The 25,309-nt window shown below is 38.6% G+C and overlaps 1 protein-coding gene across 5 annotated transcripts in view; it reads right to left on the bottom strand.

Moving 5' to 3' along the window:
* Positions 1-10,370: 10,370 nt before the first annotated feature.
* The window catches only part of JPH1 (junctophilin 1), an 83,410-nt gene continuing 68,471 nt past the window's right edge, over positions 10,371-25,309 (bottom strand). The window contains exons 4-6 of one of the 5 annotated variants that reach the window (XM_039702748.1): positions 20,677-21,338; positions 13,120-13,215; positions 10,371-13,013 (exon numbers count right to left, since the gene is read on the bottom strand). In XM_039702748.1, the coding sequence (XP_039558682.1) occupies positions 13,135-13,215; positions 20,677-21,338 (743 nt within the window). In that variant the 3' untranslated portion in view covers positions 10,371-13,013; positions 13,120-13,134. The remainder of the gene's footprint in view (positions 13,014-13,119; positions 13,216-20,676; positions 21,339-25,309) is intronic. The other 4 variants (XM_039702747.1, XM_039702749.1, XM_039702751.1 and 1 more) reach the window with 4 other exon arrangements.

Raw genomic sequence — 25,309 nt, 5'->3', positions numbered from 1 at the left:
GTTTTAATTGAATTTTGCTGAATATTTAGAAGCAGACTTATTAAGGCTTTATTTTACAATGGAGGTAAAAAAAAAATTAAAATATTAATTTTACTTCATTGTTTCATCTTAATTGAGAAGAAGCTGAAGATTGTTCTGCAAATGTTCCTTCCTCCTGAAAAGATAGCATTCCTGCATTTGGATGAATGTTTATTTATTCACTTGTAACAGTAAGTCTATAATTAATCAGATGTTAATTACATCCTTAATGCAATAAAATTAATGCAATAAATTATCACCTATCTTTTTTATTAGATTCCAAGTAATTATTTATGTGCTTGTGATATTCTGATTTTGTTTACATGGCATAAAATCTTCCTAAATTTCCTATTCTTCCTGGTGAAAACAGTAAAGGTGTCAGTGGGAGAAGGTAAATCACCTAATGTGTTGGTGTGCTTGAACTTTTCCAGTAGGTGGTACTCATTTTGAAGTCTTACAATCTTGACAAGAATTGTGTATGTGAAGCCAAAGAGAAACAACATGCAGCATCTCTCTGTCCTTAAACAAACACTAAACAGATATTTTAGTAAATATCAGAGGTTTACTGGTGAGCCAGAGGAAGAAGAAGGAAAGGTTAAGACTACGGTTGAGACTGCCATTTGTAAATTTTAAATCACTAATTTGAAAGCAGGATGACAATTTAGACCTTTGAAGTCTCCTGGGCTGAATGGTGTGAATGCTCACTGTCGAGCCCTCCTGCTGCCTCTCTTTGGAGCTGTGACAGTGCAGCACATTTTGTACCCATGTCCTGACTGAAATTTTTCTTCTCAGCATTAAAAAGGAAGATCAGTGTAAACTCTTACATATTCATTAACAAAATGCTACAATTTGGATTGCTGATTCCCCTTTGTTTTAAAGACCAAAGGGACAAATTGTATGAATCTCTGAAGAATATGGAAAAACAGGTGAGACAGGCAGACCTTAGCATGTCAGGAGGAAATAGGCAGCTCATGTTTCTGGCCTGGCTTTTCTACCTGCATCATTCATCTAAAGTTGCCAGTCAAGATTCTTTCATATCAAATAATTTTGCTGTAAGAAAGCAAATCAGCTTATAAGAGCTCCTCTCCAGCTACACAGCAACTTTGTTAATTGCCATTGAATTTCCTACAGTTTATAAAAGATACAGATTTAATCAACATTACCACTGAATTAGCATATTAACTGTCTACCTTATATGACTTCAGTAATGCAACAAAGGTAGGTGAAAATGGTCTGTCTGCTGTAGATGTGCCATGAGCAGCACCTGTGGCTTCCAGGAACAAAGTGTCCTCTATAAGACACACAGAGCACTAAGGATTCAAAGGTTGTTCTGGAGTCTGATCTGTGCTTGATGTTGATTACCTCTGCTATGGTAAATATTAAAGTTTGTTACAGTGGCATTAAAAAAAAAACCAAAAACCAACAAAACACAAAAGGGAAAAGGTAAGGATGGCAGAGAGCAGGTCTTACTCTGTTCCTAGTTAAAGTAGTTCTATAGACAACAGTGGTATCTCAGGTCTGCAAAATTAATTCACCTTTGTAATAAATTCTGGAAATAACAGACTTATTTTCACATTTTCTTACCTTGACTTTTCCCAGATTTTCCCAGTGTCTCCACAGCATGCATTCCAGATCCATTTTCTCCACTGCTGTTATTATTTGAGACAATATTCCAAATGCAATTCTACTCTAGTTAAATATCTTAATAAAATGAATATATTGCAAATGTATCTGTAACTATCCCCTTGGAATATTTGGTGCCCTCTGAAATGGGTTCCTGTTTAGTCTCTTGATACAATGGGAAGGTCTAGAAGAATAGGAAATAAAACACTGCCTGCAAACTCATGTCATGCCAGCTATTTCATGCCAAATGTTGTTCTCAAGCACCTGGCAAGCACAATTCATTCATTTTCCAAATGTCAGTGGCCAGCCAGCTCCTCAGGACATTCCCTCCCAACACAGGGACACTTGATAGGCACAATCGGGCAGTTTTGGCTGCCAGCCTCATTCCTGCGTCACGTGCATGAACTGTAAGGACGGAAGCGCCTCTTGTTTCTGTTTTTGTCTTCCAAGTGGCAACTTTTTATGCTCTCCTTCCAATTTATTTCACTCTGCCACCAGTCTTTGCACAGTAGTTCAAGAGAGCTTTGACAGAGGCATATCTGGAATACTGAAAATACCCTGTAGGTGCCTAGATGCAACAACTGGTCCCTGCTGTGACATTCCAACCATTAATGGCACGCTGCAAGCACCGAGCTCTGGGGGGCTGCAGGAGCCAGGCATGTGCAGGTCTCCTGTCAGCACCATCATACACCACTGCCCTTTCCAGGACACAGGGAATGCTCCAGACCAGGGCTGCTGGGGCAAGTGGAGGTGTCAGGAGGTCTCTGCCCCAGCCCAGGGTGCTCCAGCTTCCTAGCCACATCACCAGTCCTCTGCCCTAAAGCTTGCACCCACAGCTGGCTGGCAGCTGGAATGCCGTCCAAAGAGGGAACTGAAAGAAGCCTTGTGCCCACACAAGGGTCCTCAGTAGGGCGTTTGTGTGCAGCCTGTCTGGCCGGCCTTGAGACGCAGGCTTGGCCCCTGTGTACATAAAACTGCTGTACACAAAAGGGCTTTGAGGTTCTTGGACTCATAAATATGACCAAAAAGCACTTTTCATTTCCATCCAAAGTAAATTCAAGTGATGCTTCTTCCCATGCCTGAAAATACATTTTCTTCAGTGTTTTCAGTCTCTCTCATTTAGTGTGAAGAATGTGAGATGTGTGAACGCAGGGTTTTGAAATGTCAGCCAATTAGCTACTAGTCATGAGGTGAATTGAAAATATTTTTCTTTCTGCTTTTTTTCTTCGCAAGATGACATCTCACCTATCTGAACACTTAGCAGTCCCTATTTCTGGCAGCCAAAGCCTCTGATTGACATTTTTTATGCCAATCACTGAAGACCTGCAATTTATGCAACCAAAAAACCTGCCCTGATGCTTAAAATAATTTAAAAAGACGTTTGTACGAGTGGCCAGAAGCATTAATGGTAGACTTTACAGCTGTCTATATGATCTATGCATCCTGTATTTTTACCTGTTTGGCAGCAATGGACTACAGAAGTGCTCAGTCTCCAGGGCAAAGAATGAAGTTCACATGTCTACACTGACTCTCTGAAATGTCTCTGCTGCCTTCAGGCTGCTTGATGGGGAGAAATGACCAACTGCTGGCAGGAAACATCAGATCTGCTGTTTCTTGTTGCCTGAGAAGGATGGACACCAGACAAGAGCAAGTGCATGCATGAGCGTGTATGCAAAAACCCCAACAAACTCCAGTGCCCTGCCACCCAACCCCACCTTCCATGAAAGAGGTGGGGCTTGGATGAATCCCTAAATCCTCAAAGGGGTGCAGGTGCCCACACAGCTTTTTGAGGACCTGCTATAAACTAATTAGCATTCAGGTAACCAGAGGAGATTGAGTGAAGTCTGGTTTACTAGAAGGGGTCTGTGGCTAAAAATTGTCCTTGACCCTACACCTTTAGGGAAAAGCCCATCTTTCCTCTCAGCATGGTCAGGCAGGAGAAAGGCCAAAGGTGAGTGGTCAGGAGGCAATGCTGATGCTTTGGAGAACTGTCATTTGTTTGGAAGGAGGGCTGCATTACTGATTATGCCTTTCAATGGTTATGTTCTCACCCTGGTTCTGGTGACATTTACACTAGCATGCAGCAAGGAACAGCACTCTGGATACAATTAAACCCCACTGCAACTGCTAGCTGTGACAAGGAGGAGGAGAGGGCAGCACCTGATTACCAGCACATATGGCCACTGGTGTCAATGGAGCATTATAGTTTACTCTCTCACTGAGTCATCTCCCCTTGAGGAAGTTGCATGAAAATAACATTTAACAAGGGTGATAAAGACTGTAGAGATAAAAGAGAGTGAAGAATCTGTTAGCAATATTTCTGTAGCAAGCAGATGACTGAATGTATTTCCAAATGTTACGTAATTTGTGTGACTCACAACACCACAGTCTATAGAGCATATGCAACATTTGGTACAGCAGCGAATCACTGTAAATACCAACAACATTTCTGTAGTCTGAGATCACTGAAGTCTGAGATGTTTGGAGACATAAACCTGCATATTTGCATTAAGGTTCTTTTCAAATAGCTGATAAGATTGTGCAGTGGTTAAATTTTTTGTTTGTTTGCTTTATCACATCTTTATGAAGAGCAGGAAACTCCCATTGTATAAAGTATTCTTGGAGAAATTTTACACAAGGAGTTAAGAAAATGCACTGCAACCATGTCTGCATAACTAACTCTTTTCAGTGGAACTCAAGCCAGCCTGCTGTAACAGCAAGCTGTTGTTTTTTTGCAGATTTTGCACACAGATGTTTCCCTGAACATTTAATTATTAAAAGGAGGCTTCCTGGTAACTTCAATTATTCCCACAATTTAAAACTTGTATCAAAGTCCACAGAGTATCTTCAGCTGAGAAAACGACAAAGATGGACACCTGTGGTGTTGCTGAACACCTGATGCTTCCTTGCTTTACGCCTTTGTCTCCTAAGCCCTTTTGGCTGTGCTTCAGTGTGCTGTTCTTGCAGGACTGCCTAAGGCTTCCCAGCCCACTTCCCATCTGTATTCCTTCCTCCATTGCAGCCCTGCATTTCTGGGTTTTGCCCATTTATATCCTTCGCTCTTGTGTGCCTTGTGTCAACCCCGACACTCTTCTTCACTCTCCATGGCTCATGTTTTCTTGTTCCTCCCATCTGCCTTATCCAAACATCCTCCTACTTTATTCCTGCAGTACACTCTCATTTAAGTTTCTTCTGTAAATAAAGAACAACTCATTCTCTTGTCCCCCAGTTCCTTCCCACCACACCTCTCTCTAATTTTCACATTCCATAATAATTATCAGAGAATCACAGAAAATAGGCCATTAATGGACATTCATCAATCTTTCGATCTGTAATCTTGTTCAGAGTAAACATTAAATAAATATTCTCATTCCTGTGGTAATCTAATTCAAACATATTATTCTTATAATTAGAGAATTTTTCTTTATGGCTAACTTGGATCACAATTTTCATGCCATTTAAGTCCATCTGTTTTTTTCTTAATCCCCATGAGCTTGGAAAGCAGCTTTCTAGAGCAGCTGTTTGAGTGCTGAGGATGGTGACTGTGGTGACTTCTAAGTCTTCTATCCCATTCATATTCCCATCTAACAAATGCCACTTTCTTCTGGGTCCAATATTTTCCATTTCCTTAGTATTTTTTCCCTATAAACAATCTCTTCCCCTTCCTTTTAGCAAATATAGCTTCCTCATAGCTTCTCTTTTCCCCTTTCTTCCTTTTCCCCATGCTTTCCTCTGTACTTCTGCTTTATATTTCAACATGTCTGTTGTCCCTAAAGATTAATTTCCAATCTTTCTGACAATGCCTGTTCTGCTGTATACCATTGGTGCATGTGGAGGCTTGCTGCAGCCTATGCCAGGAATGTGTTGTCTTGGAATGGCAGGAATGCACGGAAGCCATCCGCTGTGATGTAAATGTCTTTCAATTACCTTCTCTTTGCAGAATGTCTTTTTTAGTCCTGGCCCCTGTGAAATGCTGCTGGTGCTCTTCTGTCTTCACTGTTTCCATGGTAGCCGATCCCATCCTTCAGTGACTTTCTCGTCAGTGGCCTAAACAAAATCTAGAACTGAGCTGTCATAATTAAATGGAAGGCAGTTTATGATATTTTTGAAGACTTGGTGGTATTACAGGGAAAAAGTACCCCGCAGCTAAAACTGGGTAAGTAATTAAGCACCATTACCTTGAATGATGATGCTTTCTGAGATATTCTGTGGAACATGTCCTGAATACAGTAAAATTGCTATGTTAAATAAAGTTAATGACACTGTTCCAAAAGTACAGAATGTAATGGTTTAATTAACCCAGAGTTACAGCAGCCTGATTTTAAGTAACTCCCTCTCCCTCCAGCTCCTTCCTTAGCAGCACTCCTGGTTAAAGTATTTCACTTGTATGCCTTAGGAATCAGATCCAGATTTGGATTCTGACTGAAATCCCAAAATCAGAGCCTGTAGCTCCAATGATGATTCAAAACCCAGATCTAAATGCTTTCAACTTTTGGCACATTTTGTAGGCCAGATTTAACATTTTCATAGACTGCCATTTTCAGTGTAATATCTGACTTTCCCCTTTGCCTCTTCCCACAATGTCTCTGAATACTAACCATGGGGAGTTCAGAAGCTGGGAAATGCTCAAATTTAGATCATCAGGTGCAGATGAAGAAACATAAATATGATGCCTTGAGAGGCTGACCTGGAACAGAGGCTAGGCAGAGCTAAGAGAATAAAGCAGGTATTTATTAGGAGACCTCAATGGATACACCTTGGGCAGCACAAGAGCCCAGCCAGGGCTACACCCAAGATGGACCCAAAATGGTCACAAAATGGACAAACGGTCACAAGGCCTCACACTTTTATGCGTTTTTGGTCCTTTTGCATATTGGGGTTGCTTGTCCAGTTACAGCTTCGGGTTATGAAGTCCCATCCTTCTTGTCTGTTCTCCTCAGTTCTTCGCTGTTTATTCTTTTGTACCTGAAGCTCATAAGGGCTGTCTTGCTGGAAAAGGACTGTTTTGTCTAACCACCCTGTGAAGAGAGCTTACTGACATTTAATATGAAGCTCAGAGCTACATACCCAGGCAGCACAGAATCTGAGAAATATGAAAGTTAGAATTTAAGGCATCAAATATAGGCAGCCATTCTCAAAACTCTTGGTCAGTATCTGTGTTTTGTGGTCTAACACAGTGTCTCTGTCAAGCTGCTATTCAGTGAACCAGACTGTTCAGTGAAGTTGAGAAAGACACATTTCTTTCTCAAATTAATGTATTACCTCAAAGGAATTGAGGTACTTTCATGGATTAACATACCTATTATTGCGAAATACAACATCTGAAATTCTAGTCTTTGACCGTATTCTGTATTTTCTTCCAGTTTGGAGAAATCAACATTAAGAAACACAGAGCTTAAAGCTCATGGCTTAAAGCCTATGATGCACCTATCATTTATTGCACTTTACTTAATTAGTATTGAAGGCACTTATGAATGTAAAATTTAGTCCTTGTCTAAATATATGTGACCAATCTTCTTCAGAGCTGCTTGATTAATCAGTGTAAGACATAGAGGAAGACATATGTAAGCTCAGGCAGGAGAGCAACCCCAGATATCCAACACAGGATGTATTTTATTCTGTCCAACAATCCACATATATATATATATATATATATCAGGTCCAGAAATCATCCTACTGCACCATCCCAGGAAATTACAGCCCTCAGGCTTCTTGCTCTTCTAATTTGAGAATCAGCTTCAGCTGCATGGCCAATCTTTTTCCCAGTCTTACTGTAGGAATTTGTAGAGGAGTTCCTAACCCAGCTGATACCAGATGTTTTAACTAATAATGCCAGCATTACCCTGGTTTCTATGAATTCCAAAGAGCCATCAGAAATCTCTGTGTATGACATCACTTTCAGTATTTTTCATTTCAGTTCCCACACACTGTATTTAAATCACTGTCCTGACACTGGAGACAATGAGAGTAGATTTGAAATTATAATACAGTTGCATAAACCAGCACTGACAGTATGCAGAAGATGGACCCAGTGGAAACTGTGACACGACACGTGCAGTTTGCTGTGGGGCAAACTGCAGGAGAGATGGGCTGCACAGCCAGAGAGCAAAAACACTGAACAAGTGGCCCACAGAAAACACACATTTCTGGAGCGAGAGGCTGAAGTCCCGGGGCAATGTCCACACGCAGGAAAAAAATGATTAAGTTGAATTTGTCAGAACTGGGAGGTGGGTGGGCAGTGAAGGACAGAAGATAATTAGAAAAACAGTGATGGCACAGTGAAAGTATCACCAAACCCATTTTTGCTGGTGATAAGGGAAAATAATGGGCTTTTTTTCATTACTGAGAAAAACTCAAAACTCTCTTGAAGAAATGACATTCAATATACTGCCAGTTTGTACCTAAAATCTCCTAGATAACCAGTCCCAACAGATTGTGAAAAGCATTAGCTGAAGCAAGCACATACTGGCATGATGAAATTTAGATTATCAGGTTAAAAAAAGCTGTCTGTTCCCTGTTCTCCCCCCATCCCATCTTTGTAGCAAATAAAAGGAAGAAGCATGAGAGATTATTATCAAATTCTGCTACCAGCTTTATTTTTGCTATTGGTTTTAGGAGGGGTGAGGAATTTGTTCTGCTCTTACAGTCATGGTCACAACATAAACTGTTCAGATAAAGTAAGTGGCTTTTTTCCTTCTAGTTTATAGCCACAGACATTATAGACTGTTTTTCTTAAAAATGTTGAGTATGGAAATTGTATTTACCTCCTACAATGGTGGGAAGTGTAATGTTTCTTAGTTTGCAGTTTCTATGAGGAGTAGGAAAAAAAACGGAGCCAGATACCGTAGATGGCTCAGCTACAGCATGCCTGCATACACAGCTTCTTGCTCAGACTTAACATAATTTCTATTTTTGGCCATTTCTGTGAATATTAAATGACAGAATGAGAAGACTACTTAATTTGAAAGGCTTATTTAATCTCCCTTCTCTTAATTTGCTTTGTTTACTGAATTACATTTCCATAGGAGAATGGCCTGTAGAACTGTCTCCCCTGACTAAACAGTTCAAATGAGCTATGAGTAAAACCATTCAGATACAATTCACAACCATGTTTTATTAATAACAACTAAGACTGTTAGTGAGGCTCAGCATGTGCTGAATTCTCCAGGCTTTTATCCTTGCATCTATGTTATTGTCAGAATCTTCTAATATTGTGTATCTTAATAGAGTATTTAATAAATATGTGATTACAGAACATCATTAGAAGTTATGTAAATAAATATTTCAAGGTTTTTAATTTAACTTTCATAAAGAGGTGCTTACTTCTTTTAAAGTCAGCACTAGGCTGTATTCATGATTTTTTAAACATCCATCTGTAGCTGAATGGCAAGTTGTAGCCATGTCTCAAAATTTCTACTTTCAAAGTGAACCCCTCTCTTTGGAAAGCAAATGCCAGCAATTCCACTGGAACTCTTCATATTCCTTACTGATTTCTTACTGATTTTCTGATGAGAAGGCAAACTAATATATATATATACACACACTAAGTAAAGAAAGGTCTTAAAAGCCATGACAGATGATTCTCTTTTTTCCTTCAGCCTGCAGCACCTCACCCTTGCTCACTTGCTGTCTGTGTGCACTGTACATATGGTTTAACTGGATAAATGGAGCTGTCCAAGAAGCCAGGTCTCAGATTCGAGGGTGACAGAGCTCACTGCTTACTGGCACCTGTGGGCAAACACACAACTATGCTAGAGAAACTATTTTGCCTGAAAAAAGCTTTCCTTGCTGGAAGTGAGGTGATTTTTTTAATGCTGGAGCAAATGTTGAAGCATTAAATTGTACTGTGTGTCCATGGGTTTGTTTTCTTTAGACACAGAGACATGTGGCCACGTAACAGCATTTGTAATATAAACCACTAGTAAAAACATCTCAGATGGGAAATGACTGGAAAATTATGAGAACTTTCTTCTTCTGTTTCTGTGCACACCTTTTGCTTGTGGCTGTTCAGATTTTTATATGCCTGAGCATATTATCATATTCATACACCTTAAGAAATATTTCATGGACACTTTAATTTCTGAAAATACACACTGTGGATCACAAATGCCAGAGAAGAATCATCTCACTGAAGCTGATGAAAATTTTCTGGCCTTAAAGTTATTTCTGTTCATTTTTCTTGAGAATGCATTTTTCTCTCTTTAAAGAGCCAGAGATTTTCTTTAGGGAGCAGGTATTCTGCAGAAAATAAAATTTCTTAAAGGTAAGCTTCATGCTCGTAGAATTACTTTAAAGAACAAGACAGTAATAACTACTTCCTAAAAATGTATTTCCATTAAATTGGAACTACTAATAAAAATTGCTCTCCTCTTCAACTAAACATTAGGATTTCAGTACAGTTGGCTACTACTATGAACTGGAATCATGGAAAATAAAATTTGCAGCTGATTGAGTAGTTCAGCAACTATTGTGATTTTAAGACAAAGGGCAAATTTTCTCCGTGTAAATACTGGCTCACAAACTTCATGTTAATTTTGAACCTATGAAGATCCTGAGGAGCAGTGAGGCCCAAAAAAATTAATTCCCCTACAAGAGCAGCTGTTAATGAACCCGTCACTCACAAATTAAAACAAAATTGATCAAAACATCTTGTAGTGGCAGTGTATTTAAGATACTACACTTATAAAGACACAAAATCCAGTATTTGAAGATAAAAGAAGACACAAAGGGAAGCTTGACTTTTTTATTTTAATTTATTTTTAATTGTTTCCCAGAATCACTTTTGTTGAAAACAGTAACTCACAATTATATCAAAGGGACTAGAATTTCACCCATTTTCCTGCTTCACTCCTGTTTATTTGATTAGTTAGAAAAATTTGCTTCCAAAGAGTGAACAAAATAATTCATAAACAGGAAAAAGTAGTCTGAAACTCTATTAATAACCAACTTATTTTTATTAGAGCAAATACAGTTGTGAAAACTGTACATTGTACATTTTGGGTCAAGAATTATAAATAGAGAAACTCATAGATAAAGAGTTGATTCTTTGACAGCAAGAAACTTTAAATAGACAAAATGACATTTTTAAGTACATTGGCAGGCTTCATTGTGCTGTCCAAAATGTAGTGTACAGTATAACAACCAATTATAAATAGCCTTTCATGTAAAATACAACTGTGCACGTTTTAGAAAAATACCAACAATTTGTTTGAGCTTTGTTTTAAAAAAGCTTATAAATCATACATATTTATAAATGGTACTAACATGCTTACTTAAATTTATAAACATTTTTCATAAGCTTTGTTACCCATAATTTCCAGAGCATAAAGTATTTTAAATAAACATTTAATAGGAATTAAATATGTCAGTTACAAAATTATCTCTCCACGTAAGGAGACAGGGGGTGATTTAACAGTGGGATGGAACATTTCATCCATTAATTCAAGGCTTACACAGTAACTTTTAAAATTTTGTTCTTATTTAAAAATCACTTTCCTAAATTTAAAACACAATTTAAACTTTGTTGTTTTATTTTCTTTAAAAATAAATATACAAGTTTTATTTTCATTTGCTCTCTTTCTGCTTTCTTCTTTATCCACACTGGCCAAAACACAGGATTCTCAACATACTTCTGTAAAAAACACCATGGTGTTACTGCCCTGCTCGGAGCTGCTTTGCTGCACAACATTCAGTCCATACCTACGGTACTTTACTACGCTGCATCAAAAAATAGCTCATGTGTTTTGTAAGAATGTTGCCCATTAAACCATGCAAAAACTTAGAAAGTTTACAAACAGGTTCAAAAACTATACTGTATGAAAGATTCTCTAATAGAGATAAAATAAACTGTAATACAAGCCCTTTGCTTTTTGCAGCTTTAAATTAAAATGTTTGCTTGCCAAATGATCACACCACATATCTTCAATAAATAAGCATGCATTTCATTAATACAGGGTACAATAATTACAGTATAATGGCACGTAAAAAGAAACGTGATCACATTGTTTGAACAAAGGGCTATGAAACTACTTAAGACAAACTTTCCAAATGAAAAATTTTGAGGCTTTTGTAATGCTGAGGTAAAATTATAAATTGACTTTAAAAAGACACTGAAGGCATCAAATCGATAAACAATCACTTAACATTTTTAAATGCTCTACCTGAATGTATTCAACACAAATCTAGCATTTTGAAGTTATTATTTATTATGAGCATTAGCTAACTGTCACTGGCATTAATGTGCACCCAGACGAGACTTTATTTTAACTGCTGTCAAAATACCTCAGTGTTGCAACATAATAATTCAAATTACCACAGCACCAAAATTAAGAAAAAAAAAAAGAAAAAGTCAACATGCAAACCCTACATCTCACCTTTCTTGGGTTATTTTGATATTCTATATCCTGTTTAGAATGTACTTCTACCAATGTAAGATTTTTTTTTTTGATTATGAAAAAATTTGGTTGGTATTTGCGTAAGTATTTGAGCATTTTAAGGAAGATAGCAGTATCTTTAAGTTTTGCAGTAATGGTGAATTATTTACTGAACCTTCATGCAAAATGACTCTTCAGGTTTGAGAGAATGAATTTAAGAATTTTATCCCTGGACTAGGAAAATATATTTGATTTTCGGCTTCGGCTGCTAGGCAGAACTGGTAGCTTTCTCCAGGTTGGACTAAACACTACTTATGGCTATACATCAAATTTCATAAACAACAAATGAACAGAATCATGCACAGGCAAATGAAATTCGATCTCCCAGAACACTGCAGGAGATGTTAAAAGCAGCAGGTAATGGAATAAGACTGGTGACTGATGTTGCTAACTATTTCTTCTAATGAGATAGGAGTGAACGCTGGAATCACTTCCACAGCAACAGAATCCTCTGACCACATTCCTCTGGCAGTCGTTTTCCCATCTCCCCACTAAAAACATCAGACGGTAAAATAGTAAGGCAGCTGTTAACTTCCATCAACAAAAAGTGCAGCTCCGTACATTTCCACTTTAGTCACACTCTGCTGGAACAGATGGACAAGCCAACGCGCTTCACTGGCGGGGCTGCTTCAGCAGATTATTTTGTTTGTTTTCCAACATGGCTGCTTGCTTCAGCTTTCAGAGGACCCCAAAGCCACGAGCCACCAGCAGAGAAACTGATCTGGGCCCCTGGCTGAATTTTCCAAGTTTCATCTCTCTCGCGTCCCATCCTAATTCCAAGCCTCCTTCCCTGTGTCTGAGTATGACAGGTGCCATTTAAAAGGCTGATGACACAACTGCAGAGAACTGTGGGCTAACACCACTAGTTGTCATGACTTCACTGAAGGGTCAAAACAGTTACAATATTAAATAACTATGTTGAATCACATTCAGGCATAGCTAAAATTAAAGTGGGGAACATTAAAAGTATGTGAAGAAATGAAATCTTTACTATTTAAGGTGGGGTGGATATGGTGATTTTATATGAAAGCGAGACCTTTCTTACCTTTCCTAATTCCAATCAAGTTAGAAAATGGACAAAAAGAATGGCTAAACCAATATTCAACAGCATTACCAGGGCGATCATGACTGAGTTAGGGCCCTGAAAATAAAATAAAGATATTAGAATTAATGCAACCCTCCCACACAAGCACAGTAATGAACAAGACCCAACTTCAAAATTTCTATAGGTTTGGACCTTGTTCTGAAGGAAACAGACCCTGCTGCTGAAACACAGCCCCTACCCTTGATACTCAGGTGAGATAAATATCACCTGTGTGAAAACAAGCTGGATAAATTCAGGTGAGAGTACATTACTTCTCTGCTCCTAATCACACTGAAATTAAGCCACCTGAAAAATACAACTGCATCAACAAATGAAAACAAACCCATCAACACAAAAACAATGTCAGCTTAAAATAAAGCAATATAAAGAATGTGAACTGCTTTAGGGAAGCCAGAGCGCTGCTCTTCATCCTTACAGAGGGATCCTTTTTCAGTTCCAGCCCATTTCAAAACAGGTATAACAAAGATGCTTTTTGAAAAGAATACACTTCTGTGATAACCCAAATAGAAAAGAAAATTTACTTACCTTTGCACTAACAAACCTGTTTACATTACAGATTAAAATGCATTTTGCAGCTTCAAAATTAAACTTGTTTTGATTTACTCAGACACTTACAGTAAAGACCTATGCACTGAAGAATTGAAAAGTCCAAAAACTCCTTCCACTCCTAGCTACAGCTAAAATTGGTTAGGAAGTTTAAATCATTACACAATTTTAGTATTTCTGTGAAGCCAGAGAATGGTTTTAAATTATTTTTAGCAATTTTTTGTGTTTTTTATTTTTAAAATGGATGCTTTCTAATGATCAACTTGAAAATATGTCCCAACAGATGAAAATACTCAATTCTCTTCTGCCCTTAACAAATTTGGTTTATTATGACATGATTTCACAAAGATTTTAATACTCCTTTATTTTACAGTTGTGTTGCACTGTAAGCAGAAACTTTTCATTTAGACAATACTTTCCTAAATTACGAATCATGAAGCCCACTAGAAAATCTGTGCAGAAAACTATCTTCTGAGCTGAATCACTGGCTTGCATTGAATGAGAAACGATACAGTGTTTTCACTTTTCACATGAGGCATGCCTTGGAAAAGTTCATTATACTTCATGACTACATAATGCTAACATCAGCTATATAATTTCTGGAATGCTAAGGTGTAAGATCTTGTCATTAGTAATGCGCTGCAGCAGTGTAAGCGGGAAGCTATGGGACAGTACTTGTGTCATTATTATATCACAGTCTCCTGAAACAGTCTCACTGAAGATCTGTCAGGACACACCTTTACACAGCAGTTCAGATAGCAGGCCAGATGTTGAGCACATCACAAAACATGTTACATCAGGCACTGCTTAAATCTCTGGCCAGCCTAAACCTCATCAGCACCTCTATCCATAACAGCCATCAGGCTCCCTCTGCACACACTCAGAGGTGTCTGTTCACATGCTGAGAAGCATATGTTCAAGTTCAAACAGGGATTGAGATTATAAAAATGCCAATTAAATTATGCCATAGGGGTAATAGTATTGGCTACAGCACCCACATTTTGCTTAATGGTGGAATGTCTAAAATATTCACGAGGAAATTGAACATCAGGTTTAATGACACCTTAGTCAAAGTGATTTTGAATAACAAGCTCCCAATTAGCAGTGGTATGTTTCAACCACCAGGTCACAGAACAGAAGTGGAACCATGTTCCTTCCTCCTTAGTGGAAGTGACTCACCACGTGCCAAAGCATACTAGACCCTTGGGGGCAGAGAACAGGCATGAGGGAAAGCACAGCTCCAGACATGGTTACCACAGCACTGTGAGCAGCCTTGCTCTCTACAGAAGTGTGATTTGATTACACTGTTCATTTCCACTAAGATGTGGGTTCAACATCTTTCTTTCTGGTGTTAGGCACAGGAACAGGTTGCCCAGAGAAGCTGTGGCTGCCCCATGACTGGAAGTGTTGGATGGGATTTTGAGCAACCTGGTCTAGTGGAAGGTGTCTCTGCCCATGGCACAGGGGCTGGAACCAGACAGTCTTTAAATGTCCCTTCCAAGCCAAGCACCCTATGGTTCCACAATCCTATGATTCTACTAGGGATTGCCCATATGATTCAACTCAGGTCAATGGTTCCTTGATAGGCTGGAATCCCACCTGAAGATTTTACAGGTATACTGCACCAAGAATTCCAAGGAACTGTGAAGATCATTGCCAAGTACCATTAAAATTTTTTGGGATTTGGCCATCTAGGACTTTGCATATTTGAAAATAACATCTGTGAAAATCACATTGATTTACTGCAACTGAAAACAAAATTTGGAACCCACGGTCTCTTCACAGGAGCCAAGAACTAGTTAATTACCTGAAACACATAATGGAACAGCATCCTGGAAGCTGCAAGACAGATTTTTGCTCATTGCCAAGTTGGGACTGCAACGCTAATGGCAGTTCCGTATCATTAGTGCACAGACTCAGGTAATTAATCTTGTTGGAGGGGAAGGTGATTTCTCTTTTGATGCATCTGTCAGTCAGGTTAGATCTAACTATCTCACCACAATAAAATCAGATAAATTAGGCTAAAAATGTCAGAGGCTATGCTCTGAATCAACAAGTCTCATCTACAAAACAGAAGCAAGTGACACCTTAAGAACTGGGCTGTTGAGTTCACATGAAGATCATAGAAAAATATGTTATCTCTTTATGATAATGAAATACCGTAACGATATCTCTTTATACAAAGAACTAAAGCTCATGTTCTTTGGCCTGCTATGTGCATGATATTTCACCTTCTGATAACTATACCTTTCAGCCCAAAGCAGGATTTCCTGATTCACTAAAAAATGATCAAACAACATTTATGAAGCACACAGTTATTATGCAATGAACTACCACCTGTTTTGGAGACACCTATGAAGTAAGCATTTAATGCTTTAAGACAAGTACCACAACTAAGACTTTAGTGTCCCGCAAGGGCTTAAAATAGCAAAAGCCAAAATTAGTTTGAACAGTCCTAGAGTGACTAGAACAGGTGCACTAAAGAAGCTGTAGTAGAAAACCTTCAGTCCTGCTTGAATTTACCCTTTCAGCTTCTTTAAGTTAGACATTTATGTGGTTCAAAATACAACTATATGATTAGTTTCCATCTGGGGAAGAAAGAAAGTTATTTTCCTAAAATGTAGTGCCAGGAAATAAAATACTAGGCTTTTAATTCCATTGCATTAGGAATGTTCATTAAATTTAGCCTAAAGTTCTTGCTCAGAGGTTTTTTTTAGGATCAGGCAAATACTGATCTATTTTTCAAACATCATGGTATTTACAGCCCTTACTAAATGGATGTTAGGTGAACAAAAAGATGACACTTGAATGAAGAGATGGGAATAGAATAATTGAGTAACATTCAGGTAAAAACCAGGCTCAACAGTGCGTATTTAAGAATCTTTACCTGCCAAATAAAAAAAAAGTATTACAGTTCAGTAAAAGACTTGAGCCCAGGATTGTTATTTATCCTAGAGCATGGATATTTATCACATGGACACATATGAGGCAAAATAAAAAGGCTATTAATGAAACTACACTACAATAGGGTTTTGTGAAATTGAATCCTATTTTTCACTCAAATCCAAGAGAATATCCAGTCAGCTCATATTCAAGGTAGGACAGCAGTGTGCAAGCTGAAACTGGGGCTGGAGGCTGCTAATGACCAGTAAAAACAACAGAACTGGATTGTGGTCAAGGGTCTCTGTGAACACTGCACACAGTGGTAAGTGCAAGGTAACATGAAGGAGCCCCATTCTCAGTGAAAGAGGAGTGATTTATCTCTGTGATAAATCACAGAGTGACTTTGTCATTGTGCTTTATGAAGGATTTCACCTTGATAAAACTGTGACTCTTATGAGTTCTGGAATAATTTCAATCTTTGATTTTTGAACATCGGGGAGTAAGTAAGGAAACACACTTATGTGTGGCGTAAGAAGTATGTGCTGGTATTTTTCAAGTATAGCCAGAAATGGGGATATCTGGAGAATCAAGACTGTTCCTATATCTAACTTATTGCACAGATGATATTTGAAGACATTCTTAAGAATGTAACATTCACAGAAAATATGAAACATGAATTTGATCACTAAAACAAGCTGCTACTAGCTTCTCTGCAAATAAAGTCATTTAAAGTTCCTAATCCAAATTAAAGCTGACGTTTCATTCAGGTATGAGAAATGGCTTTGATTTAGACACATAGAAGGAAGAATTGAAAATCTTCCCTTCTGTATCTGCACTCTTAATGCGTTATCATTGGAAACCTGGAATAGCACAGCACAATTTTATACAGCACTTTCAGATAATCTAACAAAAGTGCTCGAGAAATGTTAATAGATTCATTTTTTTGCATTCCAAAACCCTGTTTTATCATTCTCATTTCATGACAGTAAGAGATCTTTTCTCTTTATATTCCTTAACAAATATATTTTAGAACTTTTGTGGAGGATATAAGGCAGACTTACTCTCAAAGCATAAGAAAATCATTTGTCAGAATGACTAAAAAGCAACTGCAGTTTCTTACTGAAATAAAATCATTCCCCAATGCAACTCTAGAATTCTTAAGTCTCTCAACATTGAGAAGCATCTGAGATAAGGAGAAGTACATTAAGTAGGAAAAGGGAGAATAGATTTAAACTAGAAGAGATTAAGTTTAGATTAAATGTTAAGAAGAAATTCTTTACTGTGACAGTCATGAGGCACTGGCACAGGCTGCCCAGAGAAGCTGTGGATGCCTCATCCCTGAAAATGTTCAAGACCAGGCCGGGTGGGGCTCTGAACAACCTGGTCTAGTAGAAGGTGTCCTGCCCATGGCAGGAGAGTTGTGAAGCTAGATGATTTTTTAAGGTCCCTTCCAACTCAAATTATTCTATGATTCCATGAATCTGGCTTCTCCTCAGAAACTGTGCTCTCTTAACTTAGTCACTGCTTAATTCTGACACGCTGTTGAGCTCAGTCCAGGAACACCGCAGAACAAGCTACTGTTTTTCTGAAGCTGAAAGGTGATGCTGAAAATTAAGTGTCCAGCAAAGTAAATAGTCACTCTGTACTGTTTCTCCCTCAAACTGCTAGGCCAGTAGGCCACTCTTTTTTGCTTTAATCAGTTTAGCATTTATACTCTCAGCCTTTTGAAAAATTAAGCATGTAGGAAATTTAGTCTATAAGGGCCAATTTACAAACATGTATAGAAGACTAGAATCTTTGAAAAACACCCACATACATCTACATACATCTTAAGATACTGTTACAGTAAAAATGAATTCCTAAAATCTACCTTTGTTCCATAATGGAATGCTGGTAATGAGAATAATGCAATTAGGATGCTCCAAATGAAGTAGAGTGACCCAGAGTTCCCAGATATCACTGCAGTATCAGTGAACAAACAGTAGCTAATGCACAATATCTCATCATTTTTACACCTTTTGTGATAACAGGCTGTAGGTTCATGGTCCTTATCCTGATTATTCTAGAAGGTAAATAAACTGCTGTAGAGATAGCTTACTTGTTAAGATGAAGCCTCCCTCAGCTCCAAAATATTATTTGAAATGAAGGAACAATAAGGACTATTTCTAGTGACTTATTTTCACCAGAACTAAAAAACAATTCAAATTCAGCCTAGAATTTGTACATGCTCCCTCAACATTTACAAGCCTGTCAGCTTTGTGTTACCCTACATAGGAGTAATATCTGTGAGATTTGAGAGGTTAAAGGGCTGATATCAGCTGTAATACAGATTTGCAGATTACAAAACCTCTGTGAACATCTACTTTGATCCGCACAAAACAGAATGAAAGCTTCCAGCAGAACTAGAGAATATCATCTTGGCAAAATGCTCATTATCAAACTACTCAGTGATGGCTCAAAAACCCTGGCATCTGAAAACTGATGGCACATTTAATCAAGATCATTAAAATCCACTTAAAACAAGACTTTTATCTGAATCTTTCTAGCTGTTGGATCTTCTGACACATTTGCTTGTTAGCCTGGGAAACTGTTTTATAAAACACACTTTCAGAAATGATTTAGTACACCAGGGGTTTTTGTACCTTGAATCTTTCATTGTAAGATAGGTTTTAATCATTCTTGCAGCTCTTTGTGTGACTTCCCCTCAAGGCTTTTTTTTCATTTTAAATCCCCGATTTACAGACACTATTTTATCCCAGAAGTGGTTGCACCTGTGCCAAAAGCAGATAGAACAGACTCCCATGTACTCTTGCTTAATCTTTTCTGTTGATAAATCTAAGGATTATATTAGCATCTCTGAACAACAGCAGCAGACTGGGAGCTCATATTCAGTTGCCTCTCTTGCTCCTGATCCATCAACCTTTTCCAGTTCTGATCCTGCAGTGCCAGGCTCTATAAAATGTCTTTCATATACAATAGTATATTTTGCTGTGCTGCCATGGATAATTACACTTTCAGCCTTCTCAGCAGCTGATTTGCATGAGCTTGTATTTGCCTTCATTATAGACTACTCTTCTGGTCTCTGTGTCTTCTATTAACTTCATGGACAATATTCTCATGCCCTCTTGTATGTTGTTAACAAGAATGTGATGAGAGTAACAGAATTAATGTAAGAATGACCTCACCAGAATAATATCAAATAACTGATAGTTTTTTAATTACTTTTTGAGAATCATCAGTCAGTTTTAAAAAATTCTTTTAATGTGACATTTAGCCTTTGCATTACTCTGGTTTCCTTGTCAGAATACATGATGATGTAAAAGCAAATCAAGTGACCTTCTTGACTGAGATGATGATTCTTCTGCCACACCTGAGGATATCAAACTTGTTTGACAAGACCACTTACAATTCATGTTGGTTGGAAATTACTCCCCTTCTTTATTTCTAAATTTATTATTAATGAAGTCTGATGTCAATTATTCAAGTGTTTTGCATGCAGTAAGTACTAGGCTATCTGGATCTCTTTAAATGGGTCATTCTGTTTATCCCATCAATAATGAAACACTGTTTGTTTTGTAGAGTACCACCAAAAATGACTCAAATAAACAATGCTTATAAAAGAGAAACATTATGACTATTATCTAAAACTCTTCATTCACGAAAGGTTGACTTTAGTATGCAAAACTAATGTTTTCCTGAGTTTCTCTTGGCCTAAAAATCACAGAAACATTATCAGAGATTCTGAGTTTCATACCCTGTTTTTTTCTTCTAACATGAAATAGAAATGCTACTAGTCATGGCTCCTTTTCTGCATAGCTATTGATAATTTTATTATTTTTAAATAATAATGAAGTTAAGAGTTACACTGATCTGAAAGGGTATTTTAAAAACTTCTTTGCTCATTCCAGACTGGAATATTTCTTCCTTACTCCAGGTGAAGTGGATTTTAGCTAAGTGTATCCAGACTGAAGATTTGACAGAAGTGAGCAGTGCCTGTGCTTAGGTTGTAAAGCTCAGCACTCAGAGGTAAAAAGGCAGTAAAGTGAGAATGTTTTTTGTAGTACTTACCGAGCTGTTTCCTACTTCTTTCTCCATTGCTGAATGTGACTCATTATTAGCTGGGTTCTTTGGTGCAGCAAATTCTGATTTCTTAATTTTTATGTCAGGCTTGTTTTCTTTGGCATCTGGCTTACCCCCAGATCTAGCAGGACTTGGCTTCTGAGAGGGTGGTATCCGTGCAAGTGTTGATGGTGAAGGGTTGGCATATTCATCTTCTTCCCTGAGCTCCTGTGGAAGTGCTGTTGGATTCATTTTTACATAATAGCCATGGTAGTGACCATGCAGCTCCCCATTCTCGGTGCTGCTGGCATTGTGCTGGGCTGAGAACTTTGGCTGGTGTTTCCCAGCTGCTTCCTCCTTCACTGGTGCTTTTGAATATAAAGGCTTGTTAGTTGTGGGTGTTATATTCTCAGTGGCTAAAAGCTTTTTTTCTTGACTGAGTCTTGCCCCAGAAGTGGAGCTTTGCCTTTTCAGTTGTTTTGAAGGAGAAGTCTCAGAAGAAAGAGGAGGACTATTTCTTGGGCTTGCTTCTGGGGTTCGAGGGGGTGTAGTACCTTTCCGATAAAAGTGAGGTGACTCTTTTGGGGTGGGTGGTTTCTCCTGACCTTTTTCTTCAGATTTTTCTTTTGCATCCATTCCTTCTTGAAATTTTTGTTTGATATAATCAGGGCCTGAAAAACAGTGTAACAGAAATATTAAGATCAAAACAAAAGTTCACAGTAAAACTATTGCACTGGGATGTCAGACTGCACTGCCTTGCTAAAATGCAGGCAGGGGTAAATATTACCAACAGCTCATTGACATCCACAGTGATTTACTCCAAATTGCTCAGGCACTGGAGTTCCTGTAGTTTTTTAGTAATTCTTGGATAGTAATACTTACTAACTTGGCTCACTCTAGATCTTCAGCTTTTCAAAGGGCCACAGTATGCAAATTTCTCCTGAGTGAAGTCTGAGTGACTCAAGACTGTCTAACCTTACATCACCTACCATTCCTTTTCTGAGAGGCAAGTTTTGAGGGTTGTTTTGCTTGATTACTCTCACTGATTTAACTTCTCATTATCAGAGTACCTGTTTGATATGTAGATAGTTAACCATGAGAATGAAATGTCTCTTCTGTTCTTATAAGCTATAGGAAAAAGGGCTTCAATCACTTTTTTTGCGTGAATGTCAGCTTGTCTTATATACACATATTTGTGCCTTGAACTCTTACATGCTGGCTTTGTCTTCCAGAACCAATCACTCCCATATGAAGACCCAGGTTAACAAATCTAGTCACTAATAAAATTCCTGCTTAGAAGGAATTTTCACCAGGAATTAGGAATTTTCACCAGGAAAATACTTACAGAGCAGCAAGTGTGAAGAACATCCTCTCCCCAAATTCTAGTTAAACACCCACATGCACATTCACTACTAGGACTCACTTATCAAAGTGCATGTCTATACAGCTGTTAACATAAACAGAAACTGGCTGACATGCTCTGCTCCAAGTTTTGGTTCTCCAAGATTTAATTGTTTAATGGTAAGACTTCAGCAAACACTGCTGAAGAAACAAATTTGCCGTAAATCTGCATGCATTGTAGGCAATGTTTTCTGCTTTACTTCCTAGAAGTCACATCTCAGATTTCAGGATCAGTTTCCCTAAGAAGTCAAAAGTTGGGAAGCTCTGTGAACAAAGAACTGCCAATAACCTTCCTGTATTTTCAAAAATGGCTTCTGAAAGACATATTGCAACTGTTTCTTCAGTTCTATCCTTGCTAGCACAACAACTTTCCTTTGATTTCTTTATCCTTCTCCAAGTGAGCCTTATCTGTGCTTTAAGTCATAGAGAAATTCTGTGCTCAGAGAAGAAAGTCTGCACACATTTTTCTGCTTTCGAGTTTAGAGGAGGCTCTAACTGTGCTAGGCAGATACAGTGTTTTTACAGATGCCAGAAGCATATGCATATCTACACAGTGTGAAGATGAGAGGAAGGAAGAGCAGCATGAAGCTTTTGGAAGTTACTGAGTCATCTGGTAAGTAAGCATTGATGAGAAGAAGAATTACTCGGCATGCAAGGTCTTTTGAGCAGGAAACATTTTTGGCATCTCTGAAAACCAGGGGTGGAAATAGGGAGCTGTTAAGAAAGAAAGCTAGACAGAGACAAGCCAGGATTTGTTCTCAAATGACATTTGAGGAGGAAGTTTTGAGGAGTTAAGCCTGCACAGAGGAAGAGAACTACAGGCTTGATTCACAGATTTTTATAATCTTCCTGGTAAAAGGGAAAGGCAGCACAACACAAAGTAAGAGTTTCCACATATAAAGTTACAGGTATGATCGCCATTCCAAAAATTCTCAATCCTGTTGGGGATTTCCTTCCATCTTTGCTGAGATACATAAGGTGAGGGGTTTAACATGCATAAACTTTATTTTTCATATCTTTTCACATTAGATATAATTAGGGGTGTAAAGAGAAAAGGATACCTAAAAGAGCTCTGACTAATCTTTAAGCCCAAGCCACGGAGCTGTCAAATTGCAATGATTATTTATTAAGGACAGACCCATATTCACATTACCTTGCTCTTTATGACTGCTGTGGTTAAAGCACCCAGTTGGAACACTGCCTCTTCAGTCTTACAATGCTGCCTAAATTCTGAAAATTCACTGTGACATACTCTGCACTGCCTCATACATTTAAAGATTTGACTTCTACTAATATCTGACAGCACTTGACAAACTGAAGACACTTTCATTAGGAAAACATCAGAAAATGACATAAGAAATGACCTCAGAAATGTCATCCCTCTCCACCCTTTCCTGCGATCAACTAAAAGCCTCTCAAAGTTGGCCAGAGAAAAATGCCTCTCATCAAGAGACCTCCAAGCTGACAGCACTTGACAAACTGAAGACACTTTCTTAAGGAAAACATCAGAAAATGACATCAGAAATGACCTCGGAAATGCCATCCCTCTCCACCCTTTCCTGCGATCAACTAAAAGCCTCCCAAAGTTGGCCACAGAAAATCCCTCTTATCAAGAGACCTCCAAGTTGTTGGAATTTTTGAAAATAGAAGGGAACCCATGGTCTCACCAAGAGACCGGTGGAGTGAGAAGTAAAAAACTTAAAACAAAAATATAATCTGGAGCCTTCCAAAGAAGTTAAGTTTCAACAGGCTAACAATGCCACACTTTCACTGGGTATTTGGCAATATTTGATGCATGTGACACCAAGTTCCACCAAAGAATGCTGCATCCAAGTAACATCTGAGGTGTCTGATCAGACATTCAGCCATTGCCTTTAACACAGGACAGTAGCCCTCCCTCCCACCCCCACAACATCACATAGGCATATTACAGATACATTCTTTGCCTCCAATCTTGTCAGGCAAGTCTTTCCAACACTGAAATTCTTGGCTCTTTGCTGAAGTTCGCTTTGGAGATTGTCCAAATCCTTTTAAAACATCTGTTCATTGTATCCAATACAACTGGACTGTGCACCTGTCCTGACCACTGACTATAAGCAGCAAGAACTCAGTTCCCACTCCTTTCTAAGGACTAAGAGCTGTCAGGATTTACTTTGTCCCCTTTGTTAAAGACATGATTCTACAGATATGGGTAAGGGAGTCCTTTATCATAAGAGCAATCTACAGCACAAGTTCAAAGAACCAAGGGCCAAGGGAATTTGTAAAGAGAGTCACTAACATCCTTTCCTGTAACATTTCTTAGCTGGCTGATCTTCATGAGGAAGAGAATAGATTTTGAGGGTAAAGAGTGACTATCTGACCAGGAAATAAACATGGCACTCTGGTTCTTCAGCAAGCAGATCTAGACATGATACATCTCAGTGCCTAAGGAGAACCTGGTCTGGAAAGCAGAACCAAGAAATGTTATCTAACCAAGTAAAGGTAAGATGAACCTGCATGTTTTCTTATGGTGACATGCTGGCTGTGCTGCCATTGGATCAAAATTGATGCAGCTTTACTTGATCAAGGTCAGCCGTGGGGTGGTTTTGGCTCATATGCCTGTTGCGATGCCAGCAACTGGATGGCACCATTGAAGTGTGAGGTAGCCAGTACCTGGGGAGAATAGCCTCTGAAAGCCAAAGGACTTGTGAAAGTGTGCAAGGTATGCACTGATGGTCAGCTTGAACAGCATTTCATTGATGGCTGTGGGGTGAGGGAAGCTTTGATTTGGCTGAAGATGCACTCATGGCTGCACCAAATCTAGAATTTCTTGTGAATTTCTTATGTAATATGTCCTTCCTCCTGGAAGGGCTCCAGTAAGTATTGTGACAGCATGGCCATCCCTGTAAATGAGAAGAGAAGGATGCCCTGGTTCTGCCACAGCATTTTTAAGGAGGTGACAGCCACATGCTTTCCCCCATGGCCTAGTGAGGCACACGTATTGGCAGCATAGGGCTGTTGCAGGACTGTGGCTCAAGGAGCATCTGAAAATGTCATCCTGGAGGACACTGTAAATGCAGCCACTGTTCCCCAAGAAGGCTAAGAAGAGACCTCGTGCCTCATCAGATCACAATGAAATCTGAAGCTTGAGAGGGATGGCAGAATACATCCCAGATACTGAGGGAAAAGGCATACATGCAATTGCATCAGTGATTTTACAGACATCTTACCATTCTTACAATTTAGGAAAAATAAGCATTTC

The sequence above is a fragment of the Passer montanus genome, unplaced genomic scaffold (genome assembly GCF_014805655.1).
Source record: "Passer montanus isolate IOZ18808 unplaced genomic scaffold, ASM1480565v1 scaffold16, whole genome shotgun sequence".
NCBI lineage: Eukaryota > Metazoa > Chordata > Aves > Passeriformes > Passeridae > Passer > Passer montanus.
This window is presented reverse-complemented; position numbering and strand designations above follow the sequence as displayed.